Source organism: Hippoglossus hippoglossus, chromosome 13 (assembly GCF_009819705.1).
Source record: "Hippoglossus hippoglossus isolate fHipHip1 chromosome 13, fHipHip1.pri, whole genome shotgun sequence".
Taxonomy (NCBI): Eukaryota; Metazoa; Chordata; class Actinopteri; order Pleuronectiformes; family Pleuronectidae; genus Hippoglossus; species Hippoglossus hippoglossus.
In genome coordinates this window covers 9,502,087-9,518,399 of record NC_047163.1, presented here as the reverse complement: position 1 = coordinate 9,518,399, position 16,313 = coordinate 9,502,087, and the positions used below count along the sequence as shown (strand labels likewise).

The 16,313-nt window shown below is 39.4% G+C and overlaps 3 protein-coding genes across 3 annotated transcripts in view; all 3 read left to right on the top strand.

Annotated features, from left to right (window-relative positions):
- Positions 1-1,371, top strand: part of LOC117773110 (extracellular calcium-sensing receptor-like) — a 4,492-nt gene extending 3,121 nt beyond the window's left edge. Inside the window, 2 exon segments of the mRNA XM_034604806.1 lie at positions 566-752; positions 754-1,371. Coding sequence (XP_034460697.1) covers positions 566-752; positions 754-1,371 — 805 coding nt within the window.
- Positions 1,372-2,387: 1,016 nt separating this feature from the next.
- On the top strand, positions 2,388-3,746 carry LOC117773109 (vomeronasal type-2 receptor 26-like). Its single transcript, XM_034604805.1, has 3 exons — positions 2,388-2,398; positions 2,609-2,700; positions 2,857-3,746. The coding sequence occupies exons 1-3, from the start codon at positions 2,388-2,390 to the stop codon at positions 3,744-3,746; spliced, it is 993 nt and encodes a 330-aa protein (XP_034460696.1).
- Positions 3,747-8,155: 4,409 nt separating this feature from the next.
- On the top strand, positions 8,156-11,257 carry LOC117773108 (extracellular calcium-sensing receptor-like). Its single transcript, XM_034604804.1, has 6 exons — positions 8,156-8,358; positions 8,454-8,724; positions 8,829-9,614; positions 9,785-10,015; positions 10,125-10,248; positions 10,344-11,257. Exons 1-6 carry the CDS (start codon positions 8,156-8,158, stop codon positions 11,255-11,257), a joined length of 2,529 nt encoding a protein of 842 aa, XP_034460695.1.
- The last annotated feature ends 5,056 nt before the right edge of the window (positions 11,258-16,313 follow it).

Sequence of the window (16,313 nt, the reverse complement as noted above, 5' to 3'; positions counted from 1 at the left end):
ATAAAAGACAACGGCTCTGTTGAGATCGTAAACATCGGCCAATTTGACACGTCTCTGCCAGAGGGGCAGAAATTCAAACTAAAAGACAACACCAGGATAGTTTGGGGAGGAAACAGTATCGAGGTGAAATGACTATCTGTCTAATTAATTCTCCCAGCTGAATTATAGTGTTTTCCTACAGTGCATTTAGGTGCATTTATGAATTTTCTCACGTTGTGTTTCTCTAATCAGGTGCCGAGGTCTGTTTGCAGAGAGCCGTGTCCCCCAGGGACTCGAAGGCGATAAAGAAGCATAAACCTGTGTTGCTGCTTCGACTGCTTTGAGTGCCCCGAGGGGACAATTAGTAATGAGACAAGTGAGACAGAAAATGAATTCATTCATGTTTGCAGTTAGTAACAAAAAAGGAAAAGAAATGCATGTTTTAAAATCTCTCTCTCTCTATCTCCACTGTTAGATTCTCCCGACTGTTTGATCTGTCCTACCTGAATTTTGGCCGAATGAAAAGAAAGACCAGTGTCTCCCGAAGCCGACTGAGTACCTCTCCTACAACGAGATCATGGGGGCAACTTTTAACTGGATTTGGTTGTGTGGGCATATTTTTATCTCTTCTGGCATCAATCATTTTTCTGACTCATAAAGAGACTCCCATTGTTAAAGCCAACAACTCGGAGCTGAGCTTCCTGCTGCTCTTCTCCCTGACGCTGTGCTTCCTGTGCTCCCTGACCTTCATTGGCCGGCCCTCTGATTGGTCCCTGCATGCTGCGGCACACTGCGTTCGGCATCGCCTTCGTCCTCTGCATCTCTTGTGTCCTCGGGAAAACTATAGTGGTGTTAATGGCCTTCAGGGCGACACTTCCAGGCAGAAATATGATGAAATGGTTCGGTCCTGCCCAGCAGAGGCTCAGTGTTCTGAGTTTCACCCTGGTTCAGGTCGTAATTTGTGTACTTTGGCTCACAACCAACCCTCCATTCCCAAGGATGAACATGATATACTATAAAGATAAGATCATCTTAGAGTGCGCTCTGGGGTCAGCTGTCGGGTTCTGGGCTGTGCTGGGTTACATCGGACTTCTTGCTCTCTTGTGTTTTATTCTTGCTTTTTTTGCCAGGAAGCTGCCAGACAGCTTTAATGAGGCCAAACTGATCACCTTCAGCATGTTGATATTCTGTGCAGTCTGGATCACATTCATCCCAGCATATGTCAGCTCTCCTGGGAAGTTCACTGTGGCTGTGGAGATATTTGCTATTCTGGCCTCCAGCTTTGCCTTGCTGACATGCATTTTTGTTCCAAAATGCTACATTATCATATTCAGGCCAGAACAAAACTCAAAGAGACATTTGATGGGAAAAATACCGCCAAGGACACTTTGAGATGTAGTTTGAAAGGTGTCGAGTTAACTGCAAATAAACTAGTTTCACAGCCTGACAGATATTGTAGTAAATTATAAGTTGTGATGTGCTTAACCGAATCAAGTCTTCCTCATTTTTATTCATCAACTCCACTGAGTGTAAGCAGTGTCTGAGATTTCATTAGATTGGTTTTGAATGTAGAATTTAAACACATTCAACAAATGTTTACGCCTATAATAGTTCATTTAATTTATTGCAGTGGAACAGACAAATAAAAAGTGTCAAGAAACAGGCTCCACTATAAGCAACTACAACTGCACTCAGTGGAGCACATACCTCCTCCAAGGCCCGACAGTCAAAGGTAACACTCTCATAAATAGCAGTCCCTTAGACTTGCTTGATTTTTCTTATTAAGATCAATTAATCATTCTCTGACAAATCAACGAAAATGTTGAAAGATGCTCTGTCTCGCAACGATAAAGAAAGTTAAAGAAAATTCCTGGATCTGCCCCCTGATCCGGATCTGTATTAAAATGTATTGGGTTCTTCCTCTAACAAGTTTTATAGCAACAAAAAATAACAGAGAATTACAAACTCAATACCGTTTCTGTATATATGTGATTAGTCATTACAGAAGCACCCCTTGATTATACCATGGACTTGCTAACATTGTTAAAAAATCTTTCAGAATTTGAGGTGATTTATAAGTGGAATCAGAGAGTTATGGCAATTTACAGATTTTTTATTAATAACACATTTATTGATGTTTATAAAATCATGTACTACAGCATAAACACTACTAAAATTATTTTTATCGATACCTATATAAAAAATAAGTTTTACATGTAAATGAAAATCATATTTTAAAAAGTGACATATTTTTCAGGCAGTGTATGTGTGTGTACAAATCAGATTAAACCAATTCAATCCATAAACTCCCACATATCCTCATCACAGAGACGTATAACCTGTTCAGCTTTTGCAGGAACTGACCAGTTTTATCCAGTAAATTTTAAAAGTGTTTATGCCACGAACAAATGATAAGCAGGTAAAACTGGGAACACACAATCACATATTTTTGTATTTTTTTGTTTTAGGTTATTATTGTACATCATGAAGAACGCACCTACTTGAATTTCCTTACTGCACAAAACTGTCAGGGCCTTGCAGTTAAAACATGAAAACAGCACTTTCTGCAGCATTGAATATGTACTTAACTTAGGGATACACTCATTATGTTATTAGTCTTTGATTTTAGATTTCGAACGAGGAAAGCTCAAATTAAAGGAAAACCCTCCTGCTGCTTTGATTGTATCCCCTGTGCTGATGGAACTATAGCCAACTCAACAGGTACGGACAAGCAGACTAACAAACACCATCCAGTTATAGAATTTGCTTTAAAATGTAATGTTTAATGTATCACTAAGCGACCATGACATTCCCTGCAAACATTAAATCCAGATGCATGACTCTCACTCTCTTCTTCCCCTCAACAGGTGCAGCCAGACTTCACACAGTGTCCACAGGACTTCTGGTCCAGCGAGGGGAAAGACATATGCATTCCCAAAACAGTTGAATTCCTGACATATCACGAGCCGTTGGGAATAGCTATCACAGTCGTATCGCTACTGGGAGCCTCCCTGTCTCTGGCCACCATGGTGGTTTTCATCCAGTACAGAGAAACCCCGGTGGTAAAGGCCAGCAACGCTGAGCTGAGCTGCTTCCTGCTGTTCTCTCTTTTCTTGTGTTTCCTCTGTCCCCTCACTTTCATCGGCCGGCCCATGGTCTGGACATGCATGCTCCGCCACACAGCCTTCGGCGTGACGTTCGCGCTCTGCATTTCCTGCGTCTTAGGAAAAACAATTGTCGTTGTCACGGCTTTCAAAGCCACGTTTCCTGGCAACATAGTAGCGGGAAAGTTTGGTCCTGCGCAGCAAAGAATCATAGTTTGCTCCTGCACTTTAATTCAGATTTTGATTTGTATACTGTGGCTTAAGTTAAATCCCCCTTTCCCAGACATGGTTTTCAGATACAGCAATAAGAAGATTGTTTTGGAGTGTAACACAGGCTCTGAAGCTGCTTTCTACGCAGTGCTGGGATATATCGGGTTCCTGGCAATAATTTGTCTGTTCCTTGCATTTCTAGCCAGAAAGTTACCCGACAACTTCAATGAAGCCAAATTCATCACCTTCAGCATGTTGATATTCTGTGCGGTCTGGATCACCTTCATCCCAGCATACGTCAGCTCCCCTGGGAAGTTCACCGTAGCTGTGGAAACTTTTGCAATTTTGTTTTCAGCATTTGGTTTATTAATTTGTATCTTTGCACCGAAATGCTACATAATATTGATCAAACCAGAGAAAAACACCAAGAAACATGTCATGGCAAAAAACTGAACAAGAATATATGATATATAGAATATATGCTGCTGTTGCTTCCAACTCTTATATAATATACTGAAGAATTAAACATGGCTTTTCATCATTTCGTCTGAATTTACATCTATAAAAGTAATAAATGTTCCGTTCATAATATAACATTGTGAAATACACAATACAGTGTGTAAGTTATGTTTTGCAGGTGGAACCACTGGATGGGAATGTTTACTATGATCTTAATCAATTATTATAGAATTTATCATTTATTTGTGATTTAACTGATTAATTACTATATAATTATTATTGAATCATTGTAATTTGAGCTGTTAAGTTTATTATTTATTATTTTATTATTTTATATTTATTATGTCATAACATAATAGTACATTATAATAGCACTTTGTAAATCAAATGTTTAACAGGTAAGTGTGTCGTTTGCAGACAAACAACCTATAGAATATTAGTTACAATATCTTTGACACACTTTGTAAAATGCATGCATATAAATTTTATATATGATTGACAATTAATAATTCACCAATGATTACTATTACATACAGTAGTACAGACAGGTAATTGTCATGTTTAAAGTACATTTAAAGATGATTTGTTTGAAAACTCACTTTAATTGACTCATTTCACCCATACATTTTCATAATCAAACCAAAAATATTTTGTATCACTCGATTATTTAGGCGCTTGCAAACAATAAAATAAAAAATTAAAATAGAAAAAAATTAAAACAAGTCTTTGAGTATTTTTTTTTAACTTCAAATGAAACATACAATAAAGCTACAACTTTTTTAAATCAAAGTCTAAATGATGATGTGACACTAAAGCTCATCTTCCTTTTTTCACCTCCTGTATATGAAAAGTGTCCAGTGATGCAATTCAATTCCACTTTATTTGTATAGCGCCAAATCATGACATACATTATCTCAAGGCACTTTACATAGAAGTTACAGAATGATAGAGAAACCCAACAGTTCTCAGCACAGGGCAAACAATCAAAGCAGCAGTGAGGCTCTGTCGGACGTCTGGCCTGTCTTCTACCAGCAGGGCACGGAGCGCTGCACGGAGATACAGACTCCTGCACAGACACCAGAACTTTAAATTAAGATTTAATTCTGGACGACAGATGACTTCTATCCTGTGAAGAAATCGAAATCACTTTAGGAGACATATGACAGAAAGGCCAAACTTTACGTACAGTAAACATAAATACAGCTTCTTAATCATGATCACATGAACAGAGTTTAGGGATTTCTTTGTTGGACACTTTTGATTATGCACTCTTTTGGTTATTTGACTATTACTTGTGCTTCCATGTGTTTAGATTTGTGTTCATTCTGAGTTCTGTGTTTCCTGTTTTATTTAGAAATTCTGATCCCCCTTATGTGTTTCTGTTTTTTCCTGCCTTTGTGTGTTTCCATCCAGTTGTGATTGTTTCACCTGTTTCTAACACCTGTCTCTAGTTTGTCATCAGTTCAGATTGTATTTAAGTCAAGTCCTCACTTCTGTCTTTGTCCAGTCGTCTGTTTAGTCGCTGCCTGTTTTGTCGCCTTAATGTCAAGTTCCTTATCCTGCCTTGTTTCTCCTGACAGTTTTACTTTGCCTGTTTGCTTCTAATTTTGTGTTTTCAATAAATTCAGTATTTCTTTCTTTTATTGGACCTGCCTCCTGCCGAACTCCTGCATTTGGGTCCACCTGCACACCATACTCTGAACACATGAGCATTGACTTATGTTTTGCCTTGAGGTAATTTGATTTGTAAAAAGAGAGGAATTGAAAAAAGGAATTGGTAAAAGTTTTGAAACTGGTTGAAAAAACTGCTTTCAGCAAAGCTATAATTTAAAAAAAATGATTGCCCCTCATCTGAGAATCTGAGAATAATTTGGTATATTGCTGTATAGCCTCTATAGTGGACATGGCAGATTCACATCTATGTAATGTTATTTGACTTGGTTTGTAATGTTTTTTGAACACCATGACAAAGTTTGATGATTGTCCATAAAAAGAAACCATAAAATTCAATCACTAACAGGATTCTATGGTCATTTAACACCTGGACGAAAACATGTACGAAATTGAATTTTACTATTTTCACTGCATTAAATCATTCAACCCCAAAATTATTTAATTTGTTGTTGATACATTTCAATACATTAAGGTGACAAAGTTTAACATTTAATGTGGCTTCTAAATGGGTATCTTAAGTCCTCCCTGACTTTACATCACTTCCTACAATAGGTGTCGAAAAGACTAATGATGACGTTTACATGGCTGAGCAAGGTCCTGTGTATTATAAAATGTGACTGCAAAACGATTGGAAACAGAAGGAGAGCAGTTATGGGGACTCTGACTCTGTCAGAGAATGGTTTTATTTTCCATTATTAAATGTTCAAAGTAAACGTTCCCACCCGCCTGTCCCTTCTTCAACCAGTAAAACAAGAACATTATATAGTACCACACGGAAAATGTGTAGTTTCCTCTGTTCACTTTCTCTGCTGTCGACTGATGAGTGACAACGACGCTGCAGTTGTCCAACAGAGAACTTTTGCCCTGGGGTGAAAACCCAGCTGAGCTAAGGAGGATTTTGAATGTGATGAGGAAATCCACAGCTTGTGTCGTCAGTTTGAGTTTCACATGAGTAACCTCATGAAAGTGCTTGGGCTGGAAAATATTGATTGAAAAAATTTGTGTTTTATTTGTCAAACAGAATTGTTTGTTCTCATCAGAGCAAAACCCTGAAAACAAACCAACTCACTCTGAGATCCAACAAGAGAGGAAACATGAAATTGTGAAGGGAATTATTGATATTTATTTTCCTCCACCATGGTTTCCACAACAGACCTGAGAAAGGGGATTGTTTGACTGCTTCCATCTAGTGGTCATATCCTCAGCTGTGCATTGTTGATGGTTTACTTAAATTTACAGAATATAGGCCACTCTTTCTCATGCAGAATTTACCCTTCACATATGAAAGGCTTTTTCTTTCAAATAAACCAGATTATTGTCACTATGTAATGAGATTGGCACTTTTGAAACCTGAAGGAAAACATCAACCTTTTCCATTCAGTGCATGAACTGAAGGGTCGGCTGTGGCTCGGGAGGTCGAGATGGGTTTGATTCCCGTCTCCCTCATTCCACACATGCCAAGGCGTCATTGGGCAAGACACTGAGCCCAAAAGACAGCTGACGGCAGTGTATGAAGGATGTGTGATAGAGAAATTGTTGCATGTGGAAGCCTTGTATGAACGTGTGTGAGTGGGTGGATGACAAAACTGTACAGTGAAGCTCTTTGAGTGGTTAACAAGACAAGAAAAGTGCTTTATATGAATACAGACCATTTACCAAATACAGACCATAAATATAAATCTGACCACACGTTTTGGCCTCTCACCACCAAACATTTGTGTCATGATCAGAGTCCAAGCCTGACCAGCTCCATGTGTCAATATTTCCTCAGTGTCATAGCGCCACCTACTGATTCGCCATGAAACAGGAAGTACTTTGTAAATCCACTCTGCATTATCCAACCGGCCCCCAAATTCTGACCTATGATCACAAACCTGACCTGAACAGCTCCATATATTAATATTAATTCAGGGTCATGGCAACCAACTACTGATCAGTGTGAAAATTAAGTTGTTGTAACATTGTCCAATTGACACAAAATTGCTCACGCTACATCAGAGCCCCGATTTGAAAAGATCTATTAGTCTGTATGTAATAATAGTGATGGCGCCACCTACTGGCAACAGGAAGTAAGCTTTGTTTTACAACTATCATTCCATTTACATAAAATTTTCACAGTGTGATCTGCAATTGATTGTGTGAACAGTAATGCGCAATTAGCAGGCAAGGATCGACGTCTCGTGACGGACGCAGGAAGTGAAGCGTTTATCCTTCCCGCAGTGCGCAAAACACATGCAACGCGGAGCCGTGTGCCAGGTCGCCGATCGCTCTCTCCACCAACAGCAACAGGTCCCAAGTTGCGTGTGCTCGGGCCGGTTCAGTGCTACAACGTAGCCCTAGTTATTATTGTTATTGTTATTGTTGTTATTGTTTTATTGTTATTGTTTTTATTACCTTTATATGTTTTTAGAGATCCACTACTGGCAAACATCTGTAATTGACTGCAACGTTTAAACAGATACAGCACAACAAAACAATTTCTCTCCACAATGTATTTACTATTTTACAATCCTGTGCAGATCCTCAGAGAACAGGTAAATCAGTTCTGTCTCCTACACATCATTGGACTGGGTTTCTTAGAAGTGCAGTAATGCGTTGAGAATAATCTTATGGGAATTGGGAGTACGTTCACATTGGCTGTTGCTTCTTCTCTCATGGTACAAAGAAAAAACTATAAAGGTCAGTTCCCAGGTCAGAGTTGCTTTCGGTGATGAACAGGGAGACTCGTGATGGGTTGGATCACTTGTATCCTCTTCACTCTGCTGGCAGGGATAAAGTCAGAAAAACAAACGTGCAAAGTGATCGGGCAAACAGGGTTCAAGGAGTTTTCTAAAGATGGTGATCTCATTATCGGAGGAGTTTTCTCTTTGTCTACTACACGCAAATTGATTGACAATGGCTACCACGCATTGCCGTATACATACTGCAAACAGTAAGTGAATGTGCTGTAAAACCTGTGTATGTTTTGTGTGTGAAAGTGATCAGCTCTAATGTCATTTATTCATAACAAGCAAATACTGTGTGTAGGCTGAATGACAGGGAACTGAAGTTTGCCAGGATAGTGATGTTTACAGTGGAGGAGATCAACAGAGATACTAAGCTCCTTCCTGGATTGAGTCTGGGCTACAGGCTGTACAATGGTTGTGGGGATGAGAACCTGATTCGAGCAGCAGTGGAAGCCGTAAACGGAGAGGACTCAAAGGGCTGCGCTGATCAGATACAGGCTCTCCTGGGCCATTCCTCCTCCGGAGTGAGTAAAGACATAAACATCATACTCAGCCCACTATCCATTCCACAGGTGAGGAGACGTGATTGGGAAATAACTGGGATTTATTCATGTTTCCATCTTTGAAGAACGTTTATTCTGCCTTGTTGTGGTTAACATGTTTTCTTTCTTTGAAGGTGAGCCATCTCTCCACTTGTGCTTGTTTGAGTGACAAAAGGCAGTTCCCCACATTCTTCAGAACTGTGCCCAGTGACCGCTTCCAAATCATCGGTCTGGTGCAGCTCATGAAATACTTTGACTGGCGCTGGGTGGGGATCATTTATTCTCAGGGCGTGTACTCAGAAGAAGGTACAATGGCATTTGCAAAGGAAGCAGAAAAAGAGGGCATATGTGTTGAATACCGGTTACCTTACTCAAAGACACATGTAAAATTTCCTGCTATTGTGGAGGCTCTGAGGAAATCCTCGTCCAAGGTGGTCCTCTTGTTTTTGCCCTTACCCTTCACCATATCGTTCTTGTCAGAAATAGAGAAGTATAACATCACTGGAAAGCAATGGGTTGGCAGTGAGGCTTGGATCACTCAAACAGACCTGGCTTCTGATGGGAGTAAGAACATTTTGAAGGGGGCGATGGGCTTCGCCCTCCCTCAGGCCTCCATCCCAGGTCTTGGTGAATTCTTACTCAGCTTTAAACCCTCTGACGAACCACAGAGTGCTATAGTTAAAGATTTCTGGGAGTCGTTCTTTGACTGCAGCTTCTCTCCGTCAAATACTTCTGCTACGTGTACTGGCACAGAAGATCTCAGCACAGTCTCCAGTGACTACACAGACGTGACACATTTTAGGCCAGAGAATAATGTGTACAAAGCTGTGTACTTGGTGGCGTATGCTATTCACGCACTACTGCAATGTCACAATGGCTCAAATCCAACCACTGGAAAGTCCTGCGTGACTAAAGACCAAGTTCGGCCTAAATTAGTAAGTTCTGGTATATTTACTCAGGCATAAGATACTTAATATTAATGTTTTCCTTACCTTGATGTTAATGCAAAAACTTTAACATTTGAATATTAGCTACAAATCTTATTGGTTTCTCGCAAATATGCTGAAATGTCCTGATTGTCCTACTACAGGTGTTGGAGCACATTAAGTACATGAACTTCACAACACAGAGTGGGGCCAAGGTTTTCTTTGATGAAAACGGAGACTCAGTTGCCCAGTATGACTTAGTTAACTGGCAAATAAAAGACGACGGCTCTGTTGAGATCGTAAACATCGGTCAATTTGACACGTCTCTGCCAGAGGGGCAGAAATTCAAACTAAAAGACAACACCAGGATAGTTTGGGGAGGAAACAGTATCGAGGTGAAGTGACTATCTGTCTGATTAATTCTCCCAGCTGAATTACATTGTTTTCCTACAGTGCATTTAGGTGCATTTATGAATTTTCTCACATTGTGTTTTCTCTAATCAGGTGCCGAGGTCTGTTTGCAGGGAGCCGTGTCCCCCAGGGACTCGAAAGGCGATAAAGAAGCATAAACCTGTGTGCTGCTTCGACTGCTTTGAGTGCCCCGAGGGGACAATTAGTAATGAGACAAGTGAGACAGAAAATGAATTCATTCATGTTTGCAGTAGAAACAAAAAAGGAAAGAAATGCATGATTTAAAATCTCTCTCTCTATCTCCACTCTTAGATTCTCCCGACTGTTTGATCTGTCCACCTGAATTTTGGCCGAATGAAAAGAAAGACCAGTGTCTCCCGAAGCCGACTGAGTACCTCTCCTACAAAGAGATCATGGGGGCACTTTTAACTGGATTTGGTTGTGTGGGCATATTTTTATCTTTACTGACATTAATCATTTTTCTGACTCATAAAGAGACTCCCATTGTTAAAGCCAACAACTCCGAGCTGAGCTTCCTGCTGCTCTTCTCCCTGACGCTGTGCTTCCTGTGCTCCCTGACCTTCATCGGCCGGCCCTCTGATTGGTCCTGCATGCTGCGGCACACTGCGTTCGGCATCGCCTTCGTCCTCTGCATCTCTTGTGTCCTCGGGAAAACTATAGTGGTGTTAATGGCCTTCAGGGCGACACTTCCAGGCAGAAATATGATGAAATGGTTCGGTCCTGCCCAGCAGAGGCTCAGTGTTCTGAGTTTCACCCTGGTTCAGGTCGTAATTTGTGTACTTTGGCTCACAACCAACCCTCCATTCCCAAGGATGAACATGATATACTATAAAGATAAGATCATCTTAGAGTGCGCTCTGGGGTCAGCTGTCGGGTTCTGGGCTGTGCTGGGTTACATCGGACTTCTTGCTCTCTTGTGTTTTATTCTTGCTTTTTTTGCCAGGAAGCTGCCAGACAGCTTTAATGAGGCCAAACTGATCACCTTCAGCATGTTGATATTCTGTGCAGTCTGGATCACATTCATCCCGGCATATGTCAGCTCTCCTGGGAAGTTCACTGTGGCTGTGGAGATATTTGCTATTCTGGCCTCCAGCTTTGGCTTGCTGACATGCATTTTTGTTCCAAAATGCTACATTATCATATTCAGGCCAGAACAAAACTCAAAGAGACATTTGATGAAGAAAATACCGCCAAGGACACTTTGAGCTGTAGTTTGAAAGGTGTCGAGTTAACTGCAAATAAACTAGTTTCACAGCCTGACAGATATTGTAGTAAATTATAAGTTGTGATGTGCTGAATAAAGTAAATGAACCGAATCAAGTCTTCCTCCTTTTTATTCATCAACTCCACTGAGTGTAAGCAGTGTCTGAGATTTCATTTGATTGATTTTGAATGTAGAATTTAAACACATTCAACAGAAATGTTTACGCCTATAATAGTTCATTCAATTTATTGCAGTGGAACAGACAAATAAAAAGTGTCAAGAAACAGGCTCCACTATAAGCAACTACAACTGCACTCAGTGGAGCACATAACTCCTCCAAGGCCCGACAGTCAAAGGTAACACTCTCATAAATATCAGTCCCTTAGACTTGCTTGATTTTTCTTATTAAGTAGCTGCTTTCTACGCAGTGCTGGGATATATCAGGTTCCTCGCAATAATTTGTCTGGTCCTGGCATTTCTAGCCAGAAAGTTACCCGACAACTTCAATGAAGCCAAATTCATCACCTTCAGCATGTTGATATTCTGTGCGGTCTGGATCACCTTCATCCCAGCATACGTCAGCTCCCCTGGGAAGTTCACCGTAGCTGTGGAAACTTTTGCAATTTTGTCTTCAGGATTTGGTTTATTAATTTGTATCTTTGCACCGAAATGCTACATAATATTGATCAAACCAGAGAAAAACACCAAGAAACATGTCATGGCAAAAAACTGAACAAGAATATATGATATATAGAATATATGCTGCTGTTGCTTCCCACTCTTATATAATATACTGAAGAATTAAACATGGCTTTTCATCATTTAGTCTGAATTTACATCTATAAAAGTAATAAATGTTCCGTTCATAATATAACATTGTGAAATACACAATACAGTGTGTAAGTTATGTTTTGCAGGTGGAACCACTGGATGGGAATGTTTACTATGATCTTAATCAATTATTACAGAATTTATCATTTATTTGTGATTTAACTGATTAATGACTATATAATTATTATTGAATCATTGTAATTTGAGCTGTTAAGTTTATTATTTATTATTTTATTATTTTATATTTATTATGTCATAACATAATAGTACATTATAATAGCACTTTGTAAATCAAATGTTTAACAGGTAAGTGTGTTGTTTGCAGTCAAACAACCTAGCAAGAATATTAGTTACAATATCTTTGACACACTTTGTAAAATGCATGCATATCAATTTTATATATGATTGACAATTAATAATTCACCAATGATTACTATTACATACAGTAGTACAGACAGGTAATTGTCATGTTTAAAGTACATTTAACGATGATTTGTTTGAAAACTCACTTTAATTGACTCATTTCACCCATACATTTTCATAATCAAACCAAACATATTTTGTGTCACTCGATAATTTAGGCGCTTGCAAACAATAAAATAAAAACTTAAAATGGAAAAAAGTAAAAACAAGTCTTTGAGTATTTTTTTTTAACTTCAAATGAAACATACAATAAAGCTACAACTTTTTTAAATCAAAGTCTAAATGATGATGTGACACTAAAGCTCATCTTCCTTTTTTCACCTGCTGTATATGAAAAGTGTCCAGTGATGCAATTCAATTCCACTTTATTTGTATAGCGCCAAATCATGACATACATTATCTCAAGGCACTTTACATAGAAGTTACAGAATGATAGAGAAACCCAACAGTTCTCAGCACAGGGCAAACAATCAAAGCAGCAGTGAGGCTCTGTTGGACGTCTGGCCTGTCTTCTACCAGCAGGGCACCGAGCGCTGCACGGAGATACAGGCTCCTGCACAGACACCAGAACTTTAAATTAAGATTTAATTCTGCACGACAGATGACTTCTATCCTGTGAAGAAATCAAAATCACTTTAGGAGACATATGACAGAAAGGCCAAACTTTACGTACAATAAACATAAATACAGCTTCTTAATCATGATCACATGAACAGAGCTTAGGGATTTCTTTGTTGGACACTTTTGATTATGCACTCTTTTGGTTATTTGACTATTACCTGTGCTTCCATGTGTTTAGATTTGTGTTCATTCTGAGTTCTGTGTTTCCTGTTTTATTTAGAAATTCTGATCCCCCTTATGTGTTTCTGTTTTTTCCTGCCTTTGTATGTTTCCTTCCAGTTGTGATTGTTTCACCTGTTTGTGCCACCTGTCTCTAGTTTGTCATCAGTTCAGATTGTATTTAAGTCAAGTCCTCACTTCTGTCTTTGTCCAGTCGTCTGTTTAGTCGCTGCCTGTTTTGTCGCCTTAATCTCAAGTTCCTTATCCTGCCTTGTTTCTCCTGACAGTTTTACTTTGCCTGTTTGCTTTTAATTTTGTGTTTTCAATAAATTCAGTATTTCTTTCTTTTATTGGACCTGCCTCCTGCCGAACTCCTGCATTTGGGTCCACCTGCACACCATACTCTGAACACTTGAGCATTGATTTATGTTTTACCTTGAGGTAATTTGATTTGTAAAAAGAGAGGAAATGAAAAAGGAAATGGTAAAAGTTTTGAAACTGGTTGAAAAACATGCTTTCAGCAATGCTATTATTTAAAAAAAATGATTGCCCCTCATCTGAGAATCTGAGAACTCAGAAAATAATTTGGTATATTGCTGTATAGCCTCTATAGTGGACATGGCAGATTCACATCTATGTAATGTTATTTGACTTGGTTTGTAATGTTTTTTGAACACCATGACAAAGTTTGATGATTGTCCATAAAAAAGAAACCATAAAATTCAATCACTAACAGGATTCTATGGTCATTTAACACCTGGACGAAAACATGTACGAAATTGAATTTTACTATTTTCACTGCATTAAATCATTCAACCCCAAAATTATTTAATTTGTTGTTGATACATTTCAATACAATAAGGTGACAAAGTTTAACATTGAATGTTTCTTCTAAATGGGTATCTTAAGTCCTCCCTGACTTTACATCACTTCCTACAATAGGTGTCGAAAAGACTAATGATGACGTTTACATGGCTGAGCAAGGTCCTGTGTATTATAAAATGTGACTGCAAAACGATTGGAAACAGGAGGAGAGCAGTTATGGGGACTCTGACTCTGTCAGAGAATGGTTTTATTTTCCATTATTAAATGTTCAAAGTAAACGTTCCCACCCGCCTGTCCCTTCTTCAACCAGTAAAACAAGAACATTATATAGTACCACACGGAAAATGTGTAGTTTCCTCTGTTCACTTTCTCTGCTGTCGGCTGATGAGGGACAACGACGCTGCAGTTGTCCAACAGAGAACTTTTGCCCTGGGGTGAAAACCCAGCTGAGCTAAGGAGGATTTTGAATGTGACGAGGATATCCACAGCTTGTGTCGTCAGTTTGAGTTTCACATGAGTAACCTCATGAAAGTGCTTGGGCTGGAAAATATTGATTGAAAAAATTTGTGTTTTATTTGTCAAACAGAATTGTTTGTTCTCATCAGAGCAAAACCCTGAAAACAAACCAACTCACTCTGAGATCCAACAAGAGAGGAAACATGAAATTGTGAAGGGAATTATTGATATTTATTTTCCTCCACCATGGTTTCCACAACAGACCTGAGAAAGGGGATTGGTTGACTGCTTCCATCTAGTGGTCATATCCTCAGCTGTGCATTGTTGATGGTTTACTTAAATTTACAGAATATTGGCCACTCTTTCTCATGCAGAATTTACCCTTCACATATGAAAAGCTTTTTCTTTCAAATAAACCAGATTATTGTCACTATGTAATGAGATTGGCACTTTTGAAACCTGAAGGAAAACATCAACCTTTTCCCTTCAATGCATGAACTGAAGGGTCAGCTGTGGCTCGGGAGGTCGAGATGGGTTTGATTCCCGTCTCCCTCATTCCACACATGCCAAGGCGTCATTAGGCAAGACGCTGAACCCAAAAGACAGCTGACGGCAGTGTATGAAGGATGTGTGACAGAGAAAGTGCTGCATGTGGAAGCCTTGTATGAACGTGTGTGAGTGGGTGGATGACAAAACTGTACAGTGAAGCTCTTTGAGTGGTTAACAAGACAAGAAAAGTGCTTTATATGAATACAGACCATTTACCAAATACAGACCATAAATATAAATCTGACCACACGTTTTGGCCTCTCACCACCAAACATTTGTGTCATGATCAGAGTCCAAGCCTGACCAGCTCCATGTGTCAATATTTCCTCAGTGTCATAGCGCCACCTACTGATTCGCCATGAAACAGGAAGTACTTTGTAAATCCACTCTGCATTATCCAACCGGCCCCCAAATTCTGACCTATGATCACAAACCTGACCTGAACAGCTCCATATATTAATATTAATTCAGGGTCATGGTGCCACCTACTGATCAGTGTGAAAATTAAGTTGTTGTAACATTGTCCAATTGACACAAAATTGCTCACGCTACATCAGAGCCCCGATTTGAAAAGATCTATTAGTCTGTATGTAATAATAGTGATGGCGCCACCTACTGGCAACAGGAAGTAAGCTTTGTTTTACAACTATCATTCCATTTACATACAATTTTCACAGTGTGATCTGCAATTGATTGCGTGAACAGTAATGGGCAATTAGCAGGCAAGGATCGACGTCTCGTGACGGACGCAGGAAGTGAAGCGTTTATCCTTCCCGCAGTGCGCAAAACACATGCAACGCGGAGCCGTGTGCCAGGTCGCCGATCGCTCTCTCCACCAACAGCAACAGGTCCCAAGTTGCGTGTGCTCGGGCCTCTTCAGTGCTACAACGTAGCCCTAGTTATTATTGTTATTGTTATTGTTGTTATTGTTTTATTGTTATTGTTTTTATTACCTTTATATGTTTTTAGAGATCCACTACTGGCAAACATCTGTAATTGACTGCAACGTTTAAACAGATACAGCACAGCGAAACAATTTCTCTCCACAATGTATTTATTATTTTACAATCCTGTGCAGATCCTCAGAGAACAGGTAAATCAGTTCTGTCTCCTACACATCATTGGGCTGGGTTTCTTAGAAGTGCAGTAATGCGTTGAGAATAATCTTATGGGAATTGGGAGTACGTTCACAT

What these genes read in the sequence shown, in the direction of transcription:
- LOC117773109 (XM_034604805.1), top strand. An exon ending in AACTATAGCCAACTCAACAG is followed by an intron (nt 2,701 to 2,856) that starts GTACGGACAAGC and finishes AGGTGCAGCCAG; the next exon opens with ACTTCACACAGTGTCCACAG.
- LOC117773108 (XM_034604804.1), top strand. Translation starts at nt 8,156, where the DNA reads ATGGGTTGGATCACTTGTATCCTCTTCACTCTGCTGGCAGGGATAAAG. An exon ending in CCGTATACATACTGCAAACA is followed by an intron (nt 8,359 to 8,453) that starts GTAAGTGAATGT and finishes TACTGTGTGTAG; the next exon opens with GCTGAATGACAGGGAACTGA. An exon ending in GACAATTAGTAATGAGACAA is followed by an intron (nt 10,249 to 10,343) that starts GTGAGACAGAAA and finishes CTCCACTCTTAG; the next exon opens with ATTCTCCCGACTGTTTGATC.